The sequence below is a fragment of the Lutra lutra genome, chromosome 10 (assembly GCF_902655055.1).
Source record: "Lutra lutra chromosome 10, mLutLut1.2, whole genome shotgun sequence".
NCBI classification, from domain to species: Eukaryota; Metazoa; Chordata; class Mammalia; order Carnivora; family Mustelidae; genus Lutra; species Lutra lutra.
In genome coordinates, this window is record NC_062287.1 from 45,322,975 (window position 1) to 45,350,113 (window position 27,139).

Here is a 27,139-nt window from a genome sequence, read left to right on the forward strand (position 1 = left end):
CATATGTTAAAGGTCCCAGAACTGTACCTCATATGATTAAAAGTCTACGTTTATTCATACACTAAACACTTATTCATACATTATAATTTTATTTTTGTGTACACATTTTGTTTTAACAGTCACTGAATTTCTAGGCCAGGTTCAGGTAACTGAAGGGCCTTTATAAATAGTTTATATTGTTTAGATCCAAGGTATCCTGCAAACATAGTCTGGAGCAAAATGGGAAATAACATCTTTCTAAAGATAGGCTTAGAAACTCTAGTCCAGTAAGTTAAGATGTTTCCTTTCTCTGGTAGCGGGGCTGACTCATACCTGTAAGAAAAGATTGAGACAGTTCTATAGAAAAGATAGTTGTATCAAATGGCAAACCCATGTACAATATATATTAATCCCAGAAGTCTTAAGATAAAAGTAGTTAGGTAAAGATTAAGTTAATCCAGTTACTCTCTTTGATAAATATTGGTCCTGAAAACTGTACTTTTGTTTTCTTTTGTCCCTTTCTCCACTTCACCTCTGAAGGCTCATACAGCTTAGGTTGCTTGGTAAGAGTTCGATCAGAAAATAACTGAATTATACTTTATAGCCAACCATTTTGTGATGGAATTTTCCTATAGTGGAATTGCTCAAACTTTAAACACGGAGCATATAATTAGCTATCATGTTAGGCACAGTACTGTTTGTAGCTTGTAGATGGCATTCAATACACAAATTAAGGTAAAGAACCTGAACTACACATGCAAGAGGTATGATGGGATCAATTTCTAGAACTGTTTTCAAATTCTTAAATAATACTATAAGAAGAAAAAGTCTAACTCTTTCAAATTAAAAAACATTGCCTTAAAAGCAGAAAATGTATCTATGTTAATTTGTGCATTTTCTAGGTAATCATTTAAATATTGAAGTTTTTCATTGATTATGAGAACAATCTTACCTGGCTGCTAAGCCACCATTCACAGGTATAGCCAAGATAATAGGGTACAGACCACCCAGAACAAGACCAACCAGTCCACCCCGTGTTATGGTACAGGTTTCACAATTCAAATCACCTAGGAAATAAATCAGTTCTGAAAATGAAGGTCATGATAGTCAAGCAAACATGATTTAAAGAATGCAAGGTCATCTTAAAAGTATCACAGATACTCAATTTTTAGGCAGCAAATGCAAATCTATAAGGCATGTTAGAAGGTACAATTATATGTACAGATAAAATAGCCAGGAATAACTGCTAGAGGATTTTTAATCTCCGTTTGCACTGCTTTTATCTTTCTGCACTTGTATTGGCAAACCTGAGCTAATATTTTTCTGTGTGCAGAAAACGTTTTACCCATGGGAATTTTTTGATTTATTTATTTGACAGAGAGAGAGCACAAGCAGGCAGAGAGGCAGGCACAGATAGGGTGGGGTGGGGGGGGAGCAGGCTCCCCGCCGAGCAGAGAGCCGGATGCGGGGCTTGATCCCAGGACCCCGGGATCATGACCCAAGCCGAAGGCAGAGGTTTTAACCCACTGAGCCACCCAGGGGCCCCAACCCATAGGAATTTTTTTAAAAATAATTTGTACTTCATCTTACATTTTTACATTATATAGTGTGACTATTTTTATAACATTCTTTATTTATTTCCAAGTTAATGTAAGCTGCATTAAGAACAGAAAGCTAAGTTAATAACATGTTTTACTCAGTCTGTTCAGTTGACTGGGTGGTAGCTTTCCCTAGATCATAAAAATTCTTTCTACATTGATCATGGGGATTCAAGCAAAATATTCATCCAGTTTAAACCAATTTGGAACAGCACTTCAGAGAATTTAAATGGACTGTCTTCCTGCCATCCCACTATCATCTGTGGTGATATTTTTATGTGAAATCAGATTATTCATGTTTCCCTGTGCTGCACTTTACTGCCCTTCACAGATTATGCATTTTTTTTTAATTTTTAAAAATTTTTTTTTCAGCATAACAGTATTCATTTTTTTTTTTTAAAGATTTTATTTATTTATTTGACAGAGAGAGATCACAAGTAGACGGAGAGGCAGGCAGAGAGAGAGAGAGGGAAGCAGGCTCCCTGCTGAGCAGAGAGCCCGATGCGGGCCTCGATCCCAGGACCCTGAGATCATGACCTGAGCTGAAGGCAGCGGCTTAACCCACTGAGCCACCCAGGCGCCCAGTATTCATTATTTTTGCACCACACCCAGTGCTCCATGCAATCCGTGCCCTCTCCAATACCCACCACCTGGTGCCCCCAACCTCCCACCCCCCACCCCTTCAGAATTCTCAGATCGTTTTTCAGAGTCCATAGTCTCTCATGGTTCACCTCCCCTTCCAATTTCCCTCAACTCCCTTCTCCTCTCCATCTCCCCTTGTCCTCCATGCTATTTGTTATGCTCCACAAATAAGTGAAACCATATGAAAATTGACTCTCTCTGCTTATTTCACTCAGCATAATCTCTTCCAGTCCCGTTCATGGTTTTTTTTGTTTTGTTTTGTTTTTTTAATTGAAGGTTTGTGGTAGCCTTGTTTTGGTCAAGTGTGTAGGCACCAATTTGCAAGCAGCATTTGCCCACTTAATGTCTCTTGTCACATTTTGGTAATTCTCGTATTTCAAACTTTTTCATTATTACTATATTTGTAACCATGATCTGATTACCACACACTGAAAATCAAAATGATGGTTAGCCCTTTTTAGCAATATTTTTAAGGTATGTACGTTGGTTTTTTAGACATAATACTATTATTGTACCCTTTAAACAGACCATAGCATATTTTAAACATAACTTTTATATGCACTGGGAAACCAAAAAATTAATATGACTTTACTGCAACAGACACTTGATTGCAGTAGTGTGGCAAACCTACAGTATCTCCAAGGTATGCCTGTACTCAAAGCACTCAGCATATATGGTAAACTATCGAAAGGAAATCAGGTCTCCATATATTTGATAATTCTTTTATATACATTTAGTGCTTTGAGAGATTTACTATGTAAGTAGACTCATCTTCCCATAAGTGTTTTCTCTTTTGAAGGACTTAACTAAATTTTTTTTTTTAAAACCCAAGGCAGTCATCTTTAAAAAAAAAAAGTTTGCAAATACTTCTTTAAGTACTGTGGGAAAGATAAATTAGATTAAGTATTTAGAACTGTCATGTATGTGTATTTTACTTGTACAAAAGATTTTGCTAATATGACCTGCCACTTTACATAGGCTAGCAAGTTTCAGTCTTATCCATGCACTCACTACAATATAGCATAATAGCTAGCTACCTGATGTTAATATTTAAGGATTAATGAAAGGTGCAAATAATATATACTAAAGCAAATTCTGGTGATAGTGAAATAGAATTTACCTGTAATCAAAGGTAAACTTACAAAACCTCTGTAAGATAAGTCTGCAGTCAAAAATGGGATCACTGCCATTGGTAAGCCAGCAGCTATACGAGCCTGGGTCACATTTAAGATGCGTCGAAAAAGACTATTTGCTATTAGACCACAGAGACCAGCGTTAAGTCCAACATATGCTGATCCATGTTCGAGCAGATTCCTGAGTGGAGACAAAAAAGAGAATATTCTGGGAGGTACTATATTTTGTGTGTGAGTTGTCCAACAATTCTGGTGTATGTCTACAGAGTCTGATATGAATGCCTCTCCTTTGGGTGCCCACAGTACCCAGTATCCTCTCTAGCACAACAGATAATAAGGTGGTACTATCTTACAATCACTGATTTTTATGTCAGGCTTCTCCACTAGTCTTTAAGTGAATAACTTGAAGATAGTGGATACAAAGATACATTCATCTTGTGGTTTCAATAGCATCTGACACCTAAAAGGCATTCAGTAAGGTGGAATTAATTATGTTTCCTTTCACTTTACTCTGAAGCATTAGTCAGGATAGGGGGATGGAGGAGTACTAACATTTAAGGGATGCTCTATGCTAGGTACTTTACAACAACTCACTGAAATAAAGAATAAATTGATGTTTAAGTTACTAAGTGGCTTTTAGTCAAGGTATATATGAGTTTTAAAATGCATGTTCTGTGCTTTAGTTTGGAAAAAATAATACCTAAACTTAATGCTAGATACTGAAAGTATTCTAAACTCTTCAGCCAAGCACCTTACTTTATTTTACTACCTGCCTTGCCATCTACAACACAGGCATCAGTCTCTCAAATTCTCATTACTTATTTAGCCAGACTAGCCACACAATACCCGCCTAACTTCTATGGTTAACGCTCCTCTTAAAACAGCTTTTCTAGGAATTCCTAACTGAGCTTCCTGCATTGCATAAAGCATTACTTTTCTTACCTGTCACTTTGCAATCATAATGGTGTTTGTCAATCACTGACCACTACTACATGCAGCAGACTTGATGTTGAAGTCACAAAAAATTTTCTTCTACCTTCAGTGTTTTCATAGTTTATTATTGGAGGATGAAAGACATGTGAGCATGAGATACAACAAATTTACTGAAATGGTAATGGAAGTATAAGAGAGAGTTTAAAAACTTAGGGTACACAAGATAGTATTTACAAAGTAAGAAGAGCCTACAGAACCTACCAAACAGTAACAACAGAAAACACGAATGTGAAAAACCTGTATGTTTTTTTGTTTTTTAAAGATTTTACTTATTTATTTGTCAGAGAGAGTGAGCGAGCACAGGCAGACAGAGTGGCAGGCAGAGACAGAGAAGCAGGCTCCCTGCTGAGCAAGGAGCCCAATGGCAGGACTCGATTCTGGGACCCTGGGATCATGACCTGAGCCGAAGGCAGCCGCTTAACCAACTGAGCCACCCAGGTGTCCCAAGACCTGTATGTTTTTGTGGGCACTGAGGGAACAGGAAACTTGAGCGTGTCTTCTGAAATACTTTTATCTTCATAACAATCTGGTGAAGTATATATGATCTCCATTTTAGTCCTAGCAACCAAATGCTCAAAGATAAACAGTTTGCCCATATATATTTTTATATATTATTATAATTATTTTGAATATATAAATCTATAGGCTGATGTGAAGTATTTTAAAAACATTATGTAAATAAAAAGGAGTGCGACTAGAATCTGAACAGCATTTATGGTCTCCCAAATTTTAATTTCCTATGGCTTAGAGTCACATTTTTTTAGTTAATAATTCAGTAGGTACAAAACTGTTACTATCTAATAGCTCCTTTCCAAGTCAGTTTTCCAAAAAAGTGCCTTTACTACTGGAAACTCATGATTGTTTGGCAACACACACACATTTAAAACTAGACACATGAATGAAACATTAATATATTTAACAAGTGGCAATGAAATATATGGTACATAAAATTATTTTATAGATCAGAAAGTGAGGTTTTGATATTAAAGTTTCATACACCTAAGGGCTTTTCAAATAACTACTAAGTATATCAAATGATAATGCAAAAAGGGATGAGGATTCAAACCTGGGAGGACAAGGATAAGAAAATAGGAACAAAGGAAAATAGGGAGTAAGGCAAAAGATAAGGAGACACTATCATCTGCTCTCTTTAGGTACCAGTGTTTGAGAGCAATTTACTACTTCCAAACCAAAGCTTACTTTGCAGTTCCAGCTTGCTTCCCCACTGCTTGTCGATTCTAATTTGGTTAAAGTACCAGTGATACAGCCTGCTCTTTTCTCTTCAAAGCTGCCACCATCTACTCTATTCCTTGTGTCAGTCTTTCTGGTGCTTTACCTTACTGACGTGGCAACATGGACACAGGCCCTTTGGTGCTTGAAAAGTTTTTCTGTTATCTACCTCAGGAAAATAACGAAAAGGATGTATAATGTGTGTGTGGTGGGGGAAGAGGTGTAGGATACACAGCTTATGAAGTCTCACCAAGTTCTTACTGCGTCCTTGGGTTTATAGGTTCTCTCTTGTTCAGAGGGTAAGTGGCAGCAAGGCTGAAATTTACTCAGGACAGTTAAGACTATAATTCTAAAACATATTCCTTACCATCACCACTTCCAGACTACCATGCCAGTTTTCCTACTGTCTTCGTTTTTTTTCTCTGCTACCTTAAATCTATTTCCCAAAAGCAACTGGAATTTTCTTTAGAAATGTTAGCTGGATCATCTCATTTCTTGCTTAAAATTCTTCCTGTTCCTTCAGCCTTATGCCTACTTCCCTGTACTTCAGTAACACTGGTTCCTCAGATATGATCAACTCTTTGCTATCCTGTGGCTTAGGCATATGCCAACCAGTCTGCCTGTGACAACTGTCTCCCCACCCACTCCCTAGGCTGGCTCTTTTTTTTAAAATCCTTTTTGGCCTCATAATTTCTCTTTAAATGGAACCTAGTCAGAGAGGTCTTCTTGCTAAGGAAGTGCACTATAGTTCACTCAGTGTTGTCCTCAAAGATCATTATGGTTCCTATATAGCATTTTTCTATTTAATGATAAAGATCTTTTAGCCATGATCCCATTTCTCTGGCATTCCTTGTCTAGTTATGTGTGTTACAAAGCACTCTCTTGGACTGTTAGACAATAGAAATGCGCTGACAAGACAATTTAAAAGCCATCTTAAAGGACTGTTACTTAGATGAGTCCATAAATGTTCACATTTAACAGTACTCTAAGCCAAATGGAAAACCTGAGAATGATCATATAATTAGATCCGAAGACATGAATTCTAGCCTCAACTTTAAGCAAAATGGTTAATCTCTTGGTCTCAGGTTTTCTCAATAAGGCAAGAAAAAGAACTCAGTTTCCTTCTGATATTCTATGTTTATATTCAAACCAAATAAATGTGAGATAATGAACCAATGATGAAAATCTACCTGGTAAAAAATATTTTTAAGTTATGAAGGGATCTTACCTTTCTGCTTCTGGGAGTTGGTTAATTTTTCTGGTTATGATATTGAAGATTAAGTCTTCCTTGACAGTATCATGTGGTTCATGATTTTCCATCTTGAGCCTTAAAATATTTTTCAATAGTATATATCTATAGAAAAACAAAAGGGCTTATAAAAAGCTTTCTAAATACCATGAACAGTTCATTTAAAAAATTAGCTATAGCTTGATTCATAATCTGAAAAAATCAATGCATACACATACACCAAAAAAATATATTCTAAGTGAAACAGAAACCAGAACATGAAAAACAATCCATAAGGCTTCTAGGAAATACAGAATATCTTTATAAGCCTTAAAAATACTTCTTAATTTACAAAAAGCACTGAACATAAAACTAATATTAATTAAAATTAAGAACTTGTGTTGATCAATAAATACTATAAAGATAAGCCAGTGTGGGAGAAAATGTCTGCAGTATACACTGACAAAGGAGCAGTTAGTACCCAGAAAATGTAAAGAAGGACACATCATCAAGAAGAAGGCAAGCAACCCAACAGAAAAACTGGCAAAAGGTTTGAACAGGTACTTTCCCAAAGAGGGAAGCAAATAGCCAATAAACAGAAAATACGCCTAACCTCATAATAATCACGGGGGAAAAAAAAAAAAACAACAACAGTGAGATATCCATACTTAGGTTAGCTAAATTAAAACCTGACAATTTCAGTTCCTGACAAAAATGTAGGGTAACTGAAACTCTGTTGTGCTGCTGGTAGAAGTATACATGGTACCCACTTTGGGTACAAACACTTTGGAAAAGAATTTGGTATTTAGTAGGTAGAAGAAACATACTACCAATTTCACTTACAGGTATACCCTGAAATAGGAATTAGCAAAATTTCTTTGAAGGGCCACAAAGTAAATATTTTAGGCTTTGCATGTCAAACGTGGTCTTCATCAAATAGCCCAACAGTTTCTTGATCCCTGCACTAGTTGGAATGAATGCAGAGTAGGCGCAGGATGGTGAATGGTGAGTTTTAACCCAAAGATTTAGCTCATTAAACACGATTTCAGGGTAGGAAAGTTAAGGAAAGCAAAAGTTTCAGAAATAACAGCAAAATACATGATTTTATGAAATTAGATTTACATGGTTATCTATTTGCTACAAGGTTAATTTACAACACTGATTTACTGCTGGGTACCTGTTAGATATAAAAGGTCATTGGGAACATGTTAAGTGAAATTTTATATCCTTAGACTCAAAATTAAAAAGTACAATGTAGGCTTAGAAATTTACATGTAGGTTTCCTGGACTCAAACTTCTTAAGGGCCTTGGTTACAATATCATGACAGACACAATCTCTGCCCTATAGGAGCTGTGATTCTGTTTATGTGTTAAAGGCGCGCATGTGTGTGTGTGTAGATACAAAATCCGGTATACACAAAGTGTACAGTGTACATGCTGGAGGCGGGTGTGTGCGCACGTGTATGTATAGAGCCATAAATTCAGTATACAGAGAAAGTGTACGGTGTATATATCTGAGATAAAAGTTACTTCCTCAGAAAATCCTGCCTAATGCTATCACTAGTTTTCTGCTCTACGCTCTGCATACTGGTGAGGTTCCGAGTTCTGTGAACTAGCTATTTCTTTTTTTTTTTTTTTTAAGATTTTATTTATTTGACAGAGATCACAAGTAGGCAGAGAGGCAGGCAGAGACTGAGGAGGAAGCAGGCTCCCTGCTGAGCAGAGAGCCCAATGCGGGGCTGGATCCCAAGATCCTGAGATCATGACCTGAGCTCAAAGCAGAGGCTTTAACCCACTGAGCCACCCACGCACCCCAATGAACTAGCTATTTCTAAAGTGTACCTATTAAAAGTCTCCCTTAATTTGGTAAAAGTTTGACACGGCAGCCTGCAGTAGGACGTTGTGTGTCTGTTACTAATAAATACTAATCCAAGATAAGACCAGTATCTAAGATAATGTATTTAAATACTACAAACATTTCAAAAGGCGCTTGCATTAGCTAGCTCACGTCCCTCAAGTTAACCATGAGACAAGTCAAGTGGGGACTCTGTAAATTAGGCCAAGGTCACTCTGGATATTGGTAGTAAAACCTGGGGTTAAACCCAAGCGCAGACATTTATTTTCTCTCTTGGTTTAAATACAAGATCTTTTCTTCTGGGTGGAAAGGGAAGAGACCGTAGGTGCCGTCTCCCCTCCCCCGCTTCCGACCCAGTCCCGGGATCTCATTCCCGCACTGCCGGCAGACAGCGTGTCGCCGCGCTTTACTTCTCTGGATACCCGGCCACTTTTCCAGGGATGCCAGTACCTTATGCTCTCCTCACAGCACTCGGTGCCTGCACCGGTCCTCTGCAGGCCACGCTGGGAGCTCACTCCAACTTTTGTTCTCCTACCCTGAACGCAGCCATCTTTGGCTGGCACGTGACTCGAGTCAGGCAGGCGCGGGGGCGCGGCCGCTGATTGGGCTCCCGGAACGTAGGTTGCCTGCCCCGGCGACGTCCTGCGGAGGTGTTTCCCGCCGAGAAAGTGCTGGGCTCCTGGGTGAGGAGTTTCAGCGAGCGCGGAGGGTACTCTTTACACCCTCCCTGCTGCTTTCGAGGACTGAGCTTGTGGAAATTGTGAAGTGTTGATTTTCCTGTTCCTTTCACTGAAAAGTAACCTTAGACCCATTATCTTAGTGCCTGGCCGATAGAGCCTCTCTTCCTCATGTGTTGACATGTGGGACATACGGAAACTGCACAGCCCTCCGCGTTCAAGGGATATGCGGTTAAAGAGAAGTCGGAATGAGCTGTGGCTTCTTGCTCCGTCAGTTTTTCATTCTCCCTAACATCTTGAGCTCCCTGTGCTATTTTATCATCTGGCTAGTTGTCCCACCACATTCTGAGACCCTCAAGAGTAAGCAAGAGCTTTTTCTGAGGATCGCTCGTGCTCTGCCAAATACTGCTTATAGAAACAGGTTTGGGTGAATGTGGTTAAAGAAAAACCCGAGAGCGAAGGAGCTGGTGGCTTCGTAAGTCGGAACAATTGAGAACCAAAGTTTTGGAACAAGCCTCTGAAGACCTTTCAGCTCTCATTCCCGCAGCTTCCTTTATCATCTATAAAACCGGGCGGGGGAGGGGCGCAACTAACACTCTCCTTGATTATTGTGTAAAGTTGTGAGGATCCTAAAAGTGCTTATCCAGGTTTCTTTGGAAATCACTGAGCTTTGTCAAGGAGAAAGAGGTGTTTCAGGTAGAGGGGGAAATTTTCATTGGCGAGGTGAGCAGTAGAGCACCCCAAACTCCTTTGGCTGCGAGGAATTTATCCCATGTCAAATCGTCGCTTGTCCGTAAACCCGAAAATTAAAACAGATCCCCAGATTCGGAGGAAAGTCAGCATACGCTCCAGCTGGAAAGTTTCCGAGGTAAATGCAGGGACGGTTTGAGAAAACGTTTATTAAGATGCTAACTATAACATGTGTCCGTGCGCATGTGAATACTTTGTTTCCATTTCATAATAAAAAAATCAGTTCTCCACAAGACAAGAAGAAATGTCCATTTCATCTAAGTTCTCAAATTACAAGCTTAAATTGTTCACAGTTATTTCCTTATTAGCCTTTAAAACCTGTAGAATCTGTAGTGAGGTCACATCTCTCATGATACCTGTCATTTCTATCTTCTCTTTTTTTATGTTGGATCACTTTGGCTAATGGTTTATTATTTGATTTTCTCTAGTAACCAGGCTTTTTTATTGCCTTTTTTTTTTCTGTTGTTTTCTGCTCTGATCTATATTATTTGTTTTCTTTTTCCTACCTGGAATTTAAGTTGCTCCTCTATTTGTAATTTCTAAGGAAGAAGCTGAGGTCATTTGATGTAAGATCTCCCCCCCCCCACCCCAGCATGTGTCTAGTGGTGTGAATTTCCCTCCAACTACGGTTTTAACTCTGTCCCACAGATATTGAAATGTTTATTATTTTGATTTGGTTCAAAACACTTTCTAATTTCTCTTTGCTTTTTTCTTTGACCCATGAGTTATTTAGAAGTGTGTTAATTTTCTCATAGTTACAATTTTCTGGGTAACTTTCTGTTACAGATTTCGAATTTAATTCCATTGTGGTCACAGGATATAGTTTATATGACTTGAATTTTTTAAAATTTATTGATATTTATAGCCCAGATTCTGGTCCATGTTGATACATGTTCCATATATTATCAAACAGAATGTATGTGCTGCTGTTGTTGTGCCAAGTGTTCTAAAACATCAATTATCACAAGTTGGTTGATAGCACTGTTTAAGACTTTTTTATCCTTTCTGAATTGCTACCAACTTGTTCTATCAATTACTGAGAGGTTATTGAAATCAACTATACTGGACATTTTCCTATTTCTCCTTTCATTTCTAACAGCTCTTGCTTCATGTATTGGGAAGATCCATATGAAATGATTAAACATTTAGGATAAACTGATCCGTCATTGATTAGGAAATAACCTTCTTATATCTTGGTAATACCTTTTGCTTTGCAATTTACTTTTTCTAATATTAATATACCCACTACAATAGCTTTTTTTTTGATTAGTGTTAACATAACATAGCTTTTCCCATCCTTTTACTTCTAACCTATTTGCGTCTTTATCTTTAATGCAGGTTTTTTTTTTTTAAAAAAAGGTGTTATTTATTTAATTGAGAGAGAGAGTGAGTGAGAGAGACAGAGAGAGAGTGAGCAGGAGCAGGGGGAGAGGGTGGGGCAGAGGAGAAGCAGACTCCCCACTGAGCAGGGAGCTCTATGCAGGGTTCAATGCCAGGACCCTGGCATCATGACCTGAGCCAAAGGCAGCTGCTTAACTGACTAAGCCACCCAGTTACCTTAATGCAGGCTTCTTATAGGCAGTATATAACTGGATTTTAAAAATCCGAATTGACAATTTCTGACTTTTAATGAAGGAGGTGTTTAGATCATTTATATTTAATATGATTTTTATATCCCAGGATTTAAAATCTATCATCTTGAGATCTGTTTTCTGTTTTTCCCATCTGTTCTACATTTCCCTTTTCCTTCTATTTCTTTTTTGTTTTGACTAATTGAATTTTTTATTCCATTTGATTCATTTTGTTGGCCTATTAGCTACAATTCTTAATAATAATTACAATGATTGCTTTAGCATGTATAATATACGTCTGTTTTAGTTTCCACAGGCTACTGTAAGAAAAGACCAGAAACTGGGCGGCTTACAACAACAAATTTATTTGCTCACTGTTTTGGAGGCAAGAAGTCTGAAATCAACATATTGGTAGGATTGGTTTCTACTGGAGGTGTTGAAGGACAATTTGTTCTATGGTTCTCTCCTAGCTTCTGGTGGTTTCTGACAATCCTTGGTGGCTCTTGGTGGCTCTTGTCAATGCATTGCTCCACTATCATCTTCTGTCTTTAACATGGCATTTAACACTGTGTCTTTGTGCCTTCACAGAGCCATTTTCCCTTTGTCTGTGTCTTTGTACCAAATTTCTGTAGTCTTATGAGTACACCAGTTATTCATCAAGGATTTGTCCTATTCGAATTTACCTCATCTTAACTTGATTACATCTGCTAAACCCCTATTTCCAAATAAGGGTACATTCACGGGTATGGAGGATTAGAACTTGCAAATATGTTTTGGAGGAACCCAGTTATACCTGCAACAACATCTTTATCACAATCTATCTTCAAGTAATATTATACCATTTTATGTATGGTAAAAGAGTGTTACAACAGTATACTTTTCTATCTTCTTGGTCTTTATGTTATTATTATCACACATTTACTTCTAAGTATGTTATAAACCACACAATACATAGTTACTTTTTTTTAAAATTTCAATAGTCATTTGTCTCTGAAAGAATTTTTAAAACTAAGAAAATTTATATTTATCCACATATTTTCAGTCTCTGGTGCTTTTCATTCTTTTTATAGATCAATATTCCATCTGGTATCATTTTCTTTCTACCTGAATTATTCTGTAACATTTCTTAGAATGCAAATCTTCTGGTAATGAATTCTTTCATATTTTTCCAACTCTATAAAGTATCTAGCCTTAGTTTTAAAATTGTGGTTAAAAACACATAACATTAAATTTACCATGTTAACCATTTTTAAATGAATGGTTCAGTAATGTTAAGCATATTCATAGTGTTATACAACAGATCTCTATAACTTTTCTTCTTGCAGCATTGAAACTCTTTATCCACTAAATACTAATTACTCCTTTCCACACCCCCAGCCTTTGGTAACCAACTTTCTATTTTCTGCGTCTGTGGGGTTGGCTTCTTTAGACACTTGATATGGATGAAGTCATACATTATTTGTTCTTTTGTGACTGGCTTATTTTACTTAACAAATGTTCATTTGTTTTGTAGCTTGTTACAGGATTTCCTGCTTTTTAAAGAATGCACAATATCCCAATGTATGTATATGTATATATTACATTTTTTTTACCTGTTTATTCGATCATGAAGATTTGGATTGCTTCCATCACTCAGCTATTGTGAATAATGCTGCAATGAACATGGGTGTGCAAATACCATTTCAAGACTCTCTTTTGAGTGCTATTGGATACATACCCAGAAGTGAGAATGTTAGATCATGTGGTACTGTTTTCCATGATGGTACTGTCTTCCATACTGTTTTCCATGATGGCTGTACCATTTTACACTCTTACCAATGGGGCTTAAGTGTTCCAACTTCTTTTCCTCACCAGCACTTTTTATTTTCTGTTCTTTTGATAGTTGCCATCCTGATGAGTATGAGAGGGCGTCTCATAGTGATTTTGATTTGTATGTCCCTAATGATTTTGTGATGTTGAGCATCATTTTGTGTGCTTCTTGGCCATTTGTGTATATTCTGTAGAAGAATGTCTATTCAAGTCATTTGTCTGTATTTTAATTGGATTTATTTGTTGTTACTGAGTTGGAGAAGTTCCTTATATATTCTGGATTAGCCCCGTATCACCTATATGATTTGCAGATATTTTCTCCCATTCCATAGGTTATCTTTTTATTCTGTTATTTTATTGACATGTAGAAGATTTTAAGTTCGATGTACTTTTGTTTATCTACTTTTATTTTGCTGCCTGTGATTTTGATGTCATAGCCAAGGAATCATTGCCAAACACAATGTACTGAAGTGTTTTTCTATGTCTCCATCTAGGAGTTGTGTAGTTTCAGTCTTATATTAGGTCTTTAATCCATCTTGAGTTAGCTGTGGACATGTAGTATGGAACAAATCCAACTTTATTTATTTATTTTTGTATGTGGATATCCAGTTTTCAAAACACCATTTGTTGAAGAGACCATCCTTTTCCCCATTATGTAGTTTTGGCACCCTTGTCAATAATCATTTGTGCATATATGCAAGGGTTTATTTCTGAACTATCTATTGTATTCTATTAGTTGATAGATCTATGTTTGTGACAGTGCATCATATTAATTACTCTTGCTTTGTACCATGTTTTAAGATCAAGAAGTGTGAGACCACCAGCCTTGTTTTTTTCCAAGAATGTTTTGGCTAGTCAGGTTACCTTGAGATTCCTATGAATCTTAAGATTTTTTTTCTTGTTTCTATAAAAAATGCCATTGGGATTTTGATAGCAACCGCATTAAATCTATAGATCAATTTGGGTCATATTGGCATTTTAACAATACTGAGTTTTCCAACCCACAAGCACAGGGTCTCTTTCCATGTGTCTTCTTTGGTACTTTTAGCAGTGTTTTGTAGTTTTGAGTCTGAGTCTTTTACCTCCTTGGGTAAGTGTATTAGTGTATTCCTAAGTATTTTATCCTTTTTAGTGCCATAGTAAATGTGTTTGTTTTCTTAATTTCTTGTTTTGGCATTGCTAGTGTAGAGAAAAACAACTAATTCTTGTGTGTTGATTTTGTATCCTGCAACTTTGTTTAAATAGTTCTTTTTTTTAAAGATTTTATTTATTTATTTGACAGAGAGAGATCACAAGCAGGCAGAGAGGCAGGCAGAGAGACAGGAGGAAGCAGGCTCCCTGCTGAGCAGAGAGCCCGATGCGGGACTCGATCCCAGGACTCCGAGATCATGACCTGAGCCGAAGGCAGCGGCTTAACCCACTGAGCCACCCAGGCGCCCCCGTTTAAATAGTTTTTAATTGTAACAGTTCCCCCCTGCCCTTCCTGGGATTTTAGGGTTTATATATATATATAAGATTATGTCATCTGAGAACAGAGGTAATTTTACTTTTTTTTTTTCCAATTTCTTTTCTTATCTAATTACTTTTGCTAGAACTCTCAGTACTATATTGAATAGTATTGTCAAGTGTGGACTTGGTTACCTTGTTCATCTCAGTGAAGAAGCTTTCAATCTTCTGCCATTGAATATGTTAGCTATGGACTTTTCATGTGTGGCTTTTATTACACTGAGGTAGTTTCCTCCCCCCCCCCCCCAAGGTTCATTTATTTATTTGAGAAAGAGAAAGAGAGAGAACACAGGGTGGTGGGGGGCAGGCAGAGGGAGAAGGAGAAAGAGTCCCAAGCAGACACTGCGCTGAACACTGACCCGAACATCATGACTGGAGCCGAAACCAAGAGTCAGGCACTCAACCAACTATACCACCCAGGCACCCTGAGATAGTTTCCTTTATTTCTAAGTTGTTAAGTAACTTTCATCATAAAAGGTAGTTAATTTTTCTGTTAATTGAGATGATCAATGGTTTAATCCTTAATTTTGTTAATGAGGTATATTATATTAATTGGTATTTTTATATTGAACCATCCTTGCTTTCCAAGTATAAATTCCACTTGGTTACTGTAGATGATCTTTTTAATGTTCTGTTGAATTCAGTTTTCTAGTATTTTGTTTAGGATCTTTGCATCAATATTAATCAAGAATACTAGTATATAGTTTTCTTTTCTGGTATCTTTAACTTTCTTGGTTTTGATATCAGGATAATGCTGTAATGCTGGCCTTATAAGGTGACTTTGGGAGTATTCCATCCTCCTAAATTCATAAGCAGAGTTTGAGGGGGATTGATGTTAATTCCTTAAATGTTTGGTACGATTCTTCAGTGAAGCTATTTGGTTCTAAGCTTTTCTTTGTGCGGAGCTTTTCAATTACAGCTTGAATTGCCTTACTAGTTATAAGTATTTTTGGATTTTTATTTCTTTGTGATTCAGTCTTGTTGGGTTAGATGTTTCTAGAAATTTGTCCATTTTTTCTAGGTTACCCAATTTGTTGGCATATAATTATTGATAGTAGTTCCTTAGGATCCTTTTTATTTCTGGGACATCAGTTATAAAAAAACCTTTCATTTCTAATTTTAGCTATTTGGGTCTTCTTTCTTATCTTCTTAGTTAATCTAGCACTATCATCAACCAGGCTCAGAAAGAGCACCTCAGGAAATTATGCAAGTGTAAGAAGTACAAGCCCTTGGATCTGCAACCCAAGAAGACAGGTGCCATGTGCTGTGACTGAACAAGCACCAGGGAAACCTGAAGATCAAGGAGAGGCTATAACCACTGCAGAAGTACCTGGTTAAGGCCCAAGCAACAGCATCAATAAAACAAAATGGGAAAAAAAATACAACTACCATATGATCTGACAATTCTACTTCTTGGTATTTTTCTGAAGGGAACAAAAACGCTATCTCCAAAAGAGATATGCATCCCCATGTTCATTGCAGTGCTTCATAATAGCCAAGACATGGACTCAACCTAAATGTTTACTGATGGATGAATGGATAAAGAAAATGTGATATATATATACTCAATGGATATTATTCAGCCATAAAAAGATGGAAATCTTGGGATGCCTGGGTGGCTCAGTGGGTTAAGCCGCTGCCTTCAGCTCAGGTCATGATCTCAGGGTCCTGGGATCGAGTCCCGCATCGGGTTCTCTGCTCGGCAGAGATCCTGCTTCCCTCTCTCTCTCTGCCTGCCTCTCCGTCTACTTGTGATCTCTTCCTGTCAAATAAATAAATAAAATCTTAAAAAAAAAAAAAGATGGAAATCTTGCCATTTTTGACATGGATGGGCCTTGAGGGCATTATGCTAAATAAAATAAGTCAGACAAAGAAAGACAAATACCACTGATCCCACTTATATGGGGTATCTACAAACAAACAACAACAACAACATCAAAACCAAGTCATAGATACAAATAACGGATTGCTGATTGCTAGAGGTGGGGAATAAAGGATGGGTGAAATGATGACAGTGATCAAAAGGTACAAACATTTAGATACAAATAAGTAAGTCATGAGGCTATAATGTGACCACATGATGACCACAGTTAATAACACTGTATAGTATATTGAAAGTTGCTAAGACATTAAATCTTGAAAGTTCTTATCGCAAGAAAAAGATGTTTGTAATTATGTGTGGTGATAAATGCTAATTCAGCTTATTGTGATTATTTTGAAATACATGCATATATTTAATCATTATGTTATACACCTGAAACTAATTTATGTTAATTATTACTCAGCAAAAAAGAAACCAACGTATAACTACCTAAAAATAATTAAAACTTTGTATTTTATAAAAAGAATCTAAATAAATAGGCTTTTTTATGTGTGAAAAAAATGAAGGGAGTTGTATGATAGTCAACTGTGTTGGACTCGACATTAATTTGCTGTGTGACTAACTACAGAAAGGGTGCAGGTCAAAGGACTGTAAGGGTTGCAGTCTGACACACTCAGCAAGGACTTGCAGGAGGCCATCTAGGAGGACCAGTAGTGGTCTGACTTTTCTGACACTGATGTCAATTGCATCTAAACATAGAGGGATTTGGTTTTACTAACTGAATTGAATATATTTGAACTATAATCTGAGGGATTTTAGTTATGCCTATTGAAGTAACAGTTTTTGTTAATATATGGAATAATATATATTTGAACAATAATTTAAAAAGAATGCATTGTTTAGTTTCCACGTATTTGTGGATTGTCTTGTTTTCCTTCTATTTCTAATTTCATTGTGGTTAGAGAAGATAGTTTGAATGATTTGAATCTTCTTGAATTTTTCAGACTTGTTTTGTGGTCTAACATGTCTCCCTTGGGGGTATGTTTCAAACTTTGATTTTCTTTTCATATTCCTTTGTGTCTATTATATGGATATTTTCTTTGTGACTACCACCACAATAACATGAAACATTTTGAAGTTATAACAGTCTATTTTTAACTGATCACTGGAAGTATGATAATCATTTCAGTCATGTGTAGAATCTACTCCTTTACATCTTCACTTTTCCCATTATATGTTACTGATGATATATAGTTACATCTTTTTGTATTTCATATTCATTAACATAAATTTATAGCTTCTATGTTTTTCTTAAATTCTATACTAGATTGTAAAATGATTTGCATATACACTTAAAGCTTCTGTATTTGTCTAAATATTTACCTTTACCAGGCAGTTTCACATTTTTGTGTTACTGTTTATTCTTTGCTTTTATATTTTATCTTTTAAAAAGATTTATTTTAGAGAGAAAGGGGGAGAGAGAGAGAGAGAGAGATCAAGAGCAGGAGGAGGGGCAGAGGGAGAAAGAGTGAGGGAATCCTGAAGCAGACTCCCCACTCAGTGTGGAGCCCTTTGCGGCATTTGATCTTACAACCCTGAGATCATGACCTGAGCCAGGATCAAGAGTTGGTTACATAACTGACTGAACCACCTAGGCACCCCTGTGTTACTCTTTATAGTACTCTTGCTTCAATTTGAAGGAGTCCCTTCAGCATATCTTATAGGGCAAGTCTAGTGATGATGAATTCCTTCAGCTTATGTTTGTCTGAGAAATTCTTAATTATTCTTTTGTTTTTGAAGGACAGATTTTCCAGATATAATATTCTTGGTTGCCATTTTTTTTCTTTCAGTACTTTGAACATGTCATCCTATTCCCTTCCAGATTACAAGGTTTCCACTGAGAAATCTGCTAATAATCTAGTAGTAGCTCTTTTGTACATAATGATTGCCTTTCCCTTGCTTTCAAGATTCTCTCTTCATGACTCTTGACAGTTTGGTTAAGATGTCTTTTGGTTCCCAAACTGGCTTCTGTACATGAAGGGCAAGGAGAGACCAAAGCAAGAAGCAGACCAATCCAGATTGCTAGGCAGAAGTTTTAATAAGGAATTTACATAAAAGGTTTGTCTGGGTGGCCACAAGACAAGTAGATCTCCGCCCTCAATTACCAGAAACTTAATTGGTTCAGTCACATAGACTGTCCACGTGGTCTCAGTAACACATTTCTCTCTCAAGGCTGTGTCCTTGAAGAAAGCTCCCACTATGAGAATGGTGGATAGAATGTATATTCTAGGGACAGGGGAGGGGATAAGGAGCCTCTGATTGTCCAGATCCAGCTTGCAGGTCAACTGGTGATCACATCTTCTTGATTACTTCCTTCAACAATTTATCTCATTGTAAATCCCATTGGATTTTTCTTAATTGGAGTTCCTTGAGCTTCTTGAATTTGTATGTCCATTCTTTTCTCAGATTTGAGAAGATCTTGGCAATTATTTCCTCAAAGAGTTTCTCTTTCTTTTCATTCTGGGACTCACATAATGCATATATGGTTCCACTTGATGATATTCCAAAAGTGCCTTAAGCTTGCTTCATTTGTCTTCATTCTTTTTTCTTTTTGCTATTCTACCACAATAATTTTAAAAGTCTTGTCTTTGATTTCATTGATTCTTTCTTCAGATTGTTATTATCTTTAGTGAGTTTTTCAATCCAGATATTATATTCCTAAGTTCCAGATTTCTATTTGGTTCTTCTTCATAGTTTCTATCTCTGTTGATATTCTCATTTTATTCATGTATTATTTTCTTGATTTCCTCTTGTCTATCAGTGCTGTCTTTTAATTCATTGAGCATCTTTATGACAACAATTTGTAATTGTTTTTCTGGTATATCTCTGTTTCTTGAGGGTTAATTTCTGGAGATAAATTTTTTTCCTTTAAATGTGCCATTTTTCTTGTTTCTTTCTATGGGTCGTTATTTTTTGTTGGGATTTCAGCATTTGAAGAATCACTCCATGCTCCCAGGTTTTTCGATTTGCTTTTTTGCAGGAAGAATTTTCTCTACTCAGTCCAGCTGGAGATTCTGGAGATTGCTTCAGCCTTTTCTGGGGATGCATCTTCTCTGTGCTTGAAGAAGTTTGCCAATTTCTTCTCAAGAGCTCTTGTTGGTGTTGCTCTGTGATACTGTGTAGGCTGCAATATTGGAGTTTTACCTAGTGTTTCTGTGGTTTACAGAAACTGCATGTTTATGGCTTTTTTTTTTCTTCTCAGACATCCCTATCCTGGCACTCCATTCCTGTCAGTATTTGGATTCAGGTAAGAGAAAATGGTTCCTTGGGCAGCCCCCTGAAAGTCAGAATGATGGACATAGGTTTCACTCCTTTCTCTCACCAGGGAGAAGGAAGTTGGGGGTTTTCTCCTAATTGTTGGAGTATGTTGGAGTAATAGTTTCTGGATTTCTTATAAAGGTACTTGGACTGTATTTTATTAAATTTCTGTCTTCATGGTTGACTTTTTAAAAAGTAATCTCTATGCCCAACATAGGGCTTGAACTTATAACCCTGAGACCAAGAGTCTCATGCTCCACCACCTGAGGCAGCCAGGTGCCCTGACTTTTTTTTTTAATGTTAGTACTTAATTTTTTTTTTAAAGATTTTATTTATTTGAGAGAGAGAGAGAGAGAGAGAGGCAGCACACAAGCAGGGGGAAGGGCAGAGGGAGAGGGACAAGCTCACTCCCTGCTGAGAAGGGAGCCTGATGCGGGACTCCCTCCCAAGATCCTGAGATCATGACCTGAGCCAAAGTCAGATACTTAACTGACTGAGCCACCCAGGCACCCCTTAAGGTTAGTACTTTATAAGTTTTGTTCTACTGTTTTCTGGCTAGCACTGTTACCAGTGAGAGGTCCGCTGTCATTCTTATTTCTGTGGGTATTTCTCAGGCTTCTACAAAGATTCTCTTTTTCTTACTGGTTTTAAGGAAGTTGTTTATGACGTAGCGTGGAGATATATTTTCTGGATTTCTTTTGGTTGGAATTCATTGAACTTGAATCTGGGGTTTTTAAAAATTTCAAAGTTTTTCTGTGGTATAATTAACATATAAAATTATAAGATATTTAAAGTGTCCTTTATGGTGACTTGATATATGTATAGGTTGTAAGAGAATTTCCTTCCATCTATTTAATTGACATACCCATCAGCTCACATAATTGCTCTTTGTGTGTGTGAGAACATTTAAATTCTAATCACTTAGCAAGTTTCAATTATATAGTACAGTATTATCAGTTATAGTCTCTATGTTTTACATTAGATCGTCAGATCTATTCATCTTATAGCTGCAGGTTTGTACCCTTTTACACACTGCTCCCTATTTTCCCACCCTAGCCCCTGGCAATGACTCTTTTTCTAGTCTTTTCTTCTTCTTTTTTAAAAATCTTAGTTATTTAGGGGCGCCTAGGTGGCTCAGATGGTTAAGTATCTGCTGTTGGCTCAGGTCATGATCCTGGGGTCCTGGGATTGAGCCCTGCATCAGACTCCCTGCTCTGTGGGGAGCCTGCTTCTCCCACCTCTTTGCCTTTCTTCCTACTTGTGCTCTCACTCTCTCTTTCCTTTCTCTCAAATAAATACAACTTAAAAAAAAAAAAAGAGTTTATTTATTTGATAGTGCATACATGTGTGCCCATGAGAGAGAGAGAGAGAGAGGGAGAGTGAGTGCACATGTGCAGGGGGAGGGGTAGAGGGAGAGGGAGAACAGACTCCCTCCTGAGCAGAAAGCCTGACCTGAGGCTCCATCCTAGGACTCTTGGATCATGACATGAGCAGAAGGGCAGAAGCTTAACTGACAGAGCCACCCAGGTGCCCAGTAACCACTTTTCTACTCTACGATTTATGAGTTTGACTTTTTTTTTTTAAAGATTCCACTTATAAATATCATGATACCATGAAGTATTTTTCTTTTTCTGTCTTATTTCACTTAACATAATGCCCATAATTAGTTCCACCCATGTTGTTGCATATAGCAGGATTTCTTCCTTTCTCATGGCTGAAGAATATTACTATATATATGTATATAAACACATATATAGTATATTATTTGTGTTATTATTTATAATATAATTATTCAATGATAATTGTATATATTATCCTATACATATTAGTTTTTAAGATTTGTTTAGAGAGAGAGTGAGAGCACAAGTTGGGGGGAGCAGAGGGAGAGGGAGGGAGATAATCTCAAGCATACTCCACACTGAGTGTAGAGACTGATGCAGGGTTTGATCTCATGACTCAGAGATCATGACCTGAGCCAAAATCGAGAGTGGGATGCTTAATGGACTGAGCCACCCAGGTGCAGTCCAATATTCCAATAATATTCCAATATTGTTATATTGGAACATATATTATACATTATTGTACATATTATATACAATGTATATAGAAACAATAGAGTGTATATCTCTTTCACATCTTAATCCATTCATCCACTGATGGACATTAAAGTTGTTTCCATATCTTGACTCTTGTGAATCATGCTGCAATAAACGTGGGAATATAGATCTCTTTAATATCACATTTTCAATTGTTTTGGATATATATCTAGGAGTGGGATTGCTGGGTAATATGGTAGTTCTATTTTTAATTTTTTGAGAAAACTCCATACTGTTTTCCATAGTGGCTGCACTAATTTACATACCCACCAACACCACACAAGGATTCCCTTTTCTCTGCATCCTCACCAACACTTTTTATCTCTTGTCTTTTTGACGGTAGTCATTCTAATAGGTATGAGTTGCTATCTCATTGTGATTTGGGTTTGCATTTTCCTGTTGATTAGTGATGTTGAGCACCTTTTTGGGTACCTGCTGGCCATTTATGTCTTTCTGGAAAAATATATATTAGGTTCTTTTGCCCATTTAAAAAATCATATTATTTGCTTTTTGCTTTGAGTTGTATGAATTCCTTATATACTTTGGATGTTAGGTTATCAGATATATGGTTTGCAAATATTTTCTCCTACTCAGTAGGTTGTCTTTTCATTTTGTTGATAGTTTACTTTGTTGTGCAGAAACTTTCTAATTTGATATGGTCCCTTTTTTAATTTTTGCTTTTGTTGCCTTTCTTAAGGTATCAAATAGAGGAAAAAAATCATTGCCAAGACTGATGTCATGAACTTTACCCCCTGTGTTTTCTTCTAAGAGTTTTAGGACTTTAGGTCTTAAGTCTTTAACCTGTTTGAATTGATTTCTTTTTATGTGGTGTGAGATAGGGGTCCAGTTTTATTCTTTTGCATGTGGCTTTCCGTGGTCCTGTGTAGGAAATGAATCTCATCAATTGATCTGGCTTGTTTTCCTCATTGTCTCTGAAATCTGTGATTTTCCATGTCACCTTCCTTGTTCTTAGTGGTTTCTAGGAGTTGAACATGTGTCAAAATCCATCAGTGTCTCAGGGGAGGATTTCAGTCCTAAATGTAGGTTGTTTGAAGGCTGGACCTCATAGGCAGGAGCTAGAAAAATATGTAGACTACCTCCAGGGAGAAAGTGGTAGTTCTGAGTTTTTGCCCATTTTGCCGGCACTGGGCTGGGGTATACAGTCACAGGAGGTGTTCTTGAGCTCATTAAGAACTTCTTTGTTTACTACAATCCTGTGAGACTACTGAATGCAAGTCCCATTGGCTCTCTAAGCAAGGCAATCCAGGTGCCCATATCTTTGGTGGCAACTGATAAAAGCAGAGAGAAAATCAATACAATACATTGAAGGCAATGCAATGTGATACAATCCAATACAAAGCAGGAGGGAAAATCACATGGTTAAGGCAGTTGGGGGAAATGGAGGAGAAAAGGCAAGAAAGAAGGTAACTTCCCACAGTAGGAACTGTATCTTATTTATGTTTTTTAAATTTAATTTTTTCAGTGTTCCAAGATTGTTTATGCACCAGACCCAGTGCTCCATGTAATACATACCCTCCTTAATACCCAAAACCAGGCTCACCCATTCCCCCATCCCCCTCTCTTCCAAGATCCTCAGTTTGATTCTGAGTCCAGTCTCTCATGGTTCATCTCCCCCTCCGATTTCCCCCAGTTTGCTTTTCCTTTCTTTCTCCTAATGTCCTCCATGTTATTCCTTACGTTCCACAAGTGAGTGACATCATATGATAATTGACTTTCTCTGCTTGACTTATTTCACTCAGCATAATCTCCTCAGTTCTGTCCATGTTGATAACAAAAGTTGGGTATTCATTCTTTCTGATGGAGGTGTAATATTCCATTGTTTATGTGAACCATATCTTTATCCATTTCGTCTGTTGAAGGGCATCTTGTCTCTTTCCATAGTTTGGCTATTGTGGTCATTGCTGCTATGAACATTGGGGTACATATGGCCCATCTTTTCACTGTATCTGTATCTTTGAGGTAAATATCTGGTAGTGCAATTGCAGGGTCATAGGGAAGCTCTATTTTTAATTTCTTAAGGAATCCCCACACTATTTTCCAAAGTGGCTGCACCAACTTGCATTCCCACCAACAGTATCTTAGTCATTGTTATATACCAATATAACAATGTAAAAAAAACAATGTAAACACATAATATATATATATTATATAACAATGTAAAAAAACAATGTAAACACATTTATTGAGTACCACCTATAGCCAGTTATTGGATGGTATTGTTCCATGTATTTTAATCTTTGTAATCTCACTGCAAAGTGGTTATTAGTATATCTTGAGGAAACATAGACAGGTTAGATAACTTGCCCAATGTGTGATATACAATGTGTTTCATATACTAGGTCTTGAATCAATATTAGCAGAATAAATGAATACATATTTATTCATATGAGAGATATCTTGTGGATTTTTTTTTTTTTTTTTTGCTGTGCTTCTTCTTTCTAGTCTTTCCTAGAAAAATGCTAAAATCTCTAACTGCAGCTAGGGAAAGGACTGTGATCATTGGTATGATATCCCAGCAACAATAACAGTAGCAGCAGTAACACATGTAGACTTCCTGTGAGTTGGCCACTGTTTCAATTTATATATATTAACTCATTTAATCTCAACAACACTGCAAAGTCAGTAAAATCTTTATTCTTTATTTTATAGATGAGGAAATGGAGGTGCAGAGAGGTGAAATAGCTTGTTAAAAGTCATCCTGTTGGTAAGTAGTAAAACCGAGATTTGAACCTGAGAGATGAGCCCGGGCTGTACTTAACACCTCTGACCTATCTTGTCTCTAGATACTGCCTTTTACCTAGTGTCAACTTTGGGTTCAAGCCTGGATCAAGGTTTCCCTAATTTCCTCCTTCAGGCCTCTTAAAGCCACTTTGGCAAGTTACTGCTTTCCAACACTGGAGGAAATTATCAGTAGACTTCCCAACTTTTTCTATTGTAGGAAAGGCAATGTGAAGTCATGGAGTAAGGTAACAATCTCCTCAGCTTTCAGGTGGCAGGGAAGGGAACATAAGTTAACCTCCCAGATTACTATCTCATCATATGAACAAATAAAACACAGAATTTATAGAGCTTCTGCAAATCAAATGTGCCAAAGACATGAACAGAAATCTCAAAAAGGAAGCCATATTTTTATTTAAAAATGAATCTTGGGGCACCTGGATGGCTCAGTGGGCTAAAGCCTCTGCCTTCGGCTCAGGTCATGATCTCACGGTCCTGGGATGGAGCCCCGCATCGGGCTCTCTGCTCAGCAGGGAGCCCGCTTCCTCCTATCTCTCTGCCTGCCTCTCTGCCTACTTGTGATCTCTGTCTGTCAAATAAATAAATAAAATCTTAAAAAAAAAATCTTAACTAGATTTTTATTTTTTAATTTTTAGTTTTTGCCTTGCGATTGGTAACCTTTAAAAAGATTGATGTGGCTGAATCCAGGGAACAACAGTGAAGATGTGAAGGGCATGAGGGGCATTAAGAAGGTAGTAGAATTGATGGACTATAGGTTCTGGTGAGGTCAAAGTAATGCTAGAGTTGTGGAAAGTGAATGAACAGGAAGAACAGGAGGTAGTGATCAGAAAATGAGATTTAAAAATTGAGAATGTAGAGAATTTGAACTTAATGATAATGACTAAGGCTACAGCAACATAGTCCAATAAAAATATATAAATCATGTATGAAATATTTTAATGAGATATTTAAATTTTTTACATAGTTCTTCAAACTTGTGTATTTTACACTTACAATGCATCTTAAACTTAAACTAGTCACATTTCAAATGCTCAGTTGCCACAAGTGGTCTAGTGACTATTATATTGGATGGTGCAGTTCTAGAGTATGACCATGGGAGTTAAGTGGTTGGGTGGAGAGACCAGGGTGTTAGAAAGATCACCTATATGAATACTGGAATCACCAAGAATGTTACTCAGGCACTAAAAAAAACCATGTTAGACCTATACATAATGAGTTGGAAATACCTCCAAGACACTGAAGTGAAAATTAATTTGCAGTATACAAAAGAGTACTGCAAGGAAAGAGGCATGCTAACTTGATAGTGGTGCCTCTGGAGAATAGGATGTGGGAGTGAAGGGGGACTTTCAAATCTTACTCTATATATTTCTGGGTCAATCGAGTATGTTACATTGAGATGGTATTCATGTATCATCTTTGTATTAGAATTTTTTTAAAGAGTTGAAATATGAATACCATTGATCCAGTTATCGGTTTGACTTAGTTCCCCTTAGTCATTTGCCCTTTCCTCAGTTTCGTGAATTATTCTGAGAACACAAAGTTGGACACCTAACTAGTTAGTTTTACTTTTTTCATTAGCACTAAGGTATATCCCACTTTGTTATCTATGATGTCATAAAGCACCCTGGTAAGACTTCCATTTTGCTTTGTGTTGTTTGGGGCCTCAGACGACTGAATCTTATCTCAAGTTATACATGGTTAAGACAAGGAGAATGAACTGTGGGGCTCCATTCTGTGCCTTATTCATCAGACAGTGCTCATTTCCTGAACTAAGATAAAGGAATGTTCTTAAAGACTTAAAGTGCTGTAATCTCTTTCCTTAAATTTTGAGCTTCTTGAGAGTAGGGACTGAATCTTTGGACCCCTGGTATCTATAATAATGCACAGCATAATAGGCACTCAGTAAAGTTCCTTTAACAGCACATTTGTTAATGATAAGAGGCTAGAAAGTATACAGAATAAGAGTGCAGGAGAGAGGAATGGGCTGTATGCTAATTTCTATGTGTTGCTTTCTTACGAACTGTTAACTACTCCTTCAAAATATAGGTCAAATGTCACTTTCTTCCCTTAGTTTTTACCATTACCCAAGTAGTTAAAAGCCATATCCTCTATGTGCCCACAGAATTATTTGTGTACTTCTCAAACCTTCTCTTGCTATGTGTTCACATTTTA

General features: G+C 37.1%; 1 protein-coding gene across 3 annotated transcripts; it reads right to left on the reverse strand.

Moving 5' to 3' along the window:
- Positions 1-72: 72 nt before the first annotated feature.
- On the reverse strand, positions 73-9,254 carry TMEM126A (transmembrane protein 126A). Of its 3 annotated transcripts, XM_047691199.1 has the most exons (6): positions 9,109-9,230; positions 7,647-7,767; positions 6,804-6,929; positions 3,340-3,533; positions 932-1,046; positions 73-312 (listed from the first exon to the last, which is right to left on the reverse strand). In XM_047691199.1, the coding sequence occupies exons 3-6, from the start codon at positions 6,893-6,895 to the stop codon at positions 120-122; spliced, it is 594 nt and encodes a 197-aa protein (XP_047547155.1). In that variant the 5' UTR covers positions 6,896-6,929; positions 7,647-7,767; positions 9,109-9,230; the 3' UTR covers positions 73-119. The 3 variants fall into 3 exon arrangements, with proteins under 3 accessions (XP_047547155.1, XP_047547154.1, XP_047547156.1); XM_047691198.1 differs by lacking the exon at positions 7,647-7,767 and having other exon boundaries at positions 9,109-9,254; XM_047691200.1 differs by lacking the exons at positions 7,647-7,767; positions 9,109-9,230 and adding an exon at positions 4,295-4,388.
- Between the last annotated feature and the right edge of the window lie 17,885 nt (positions 9,255-27,139).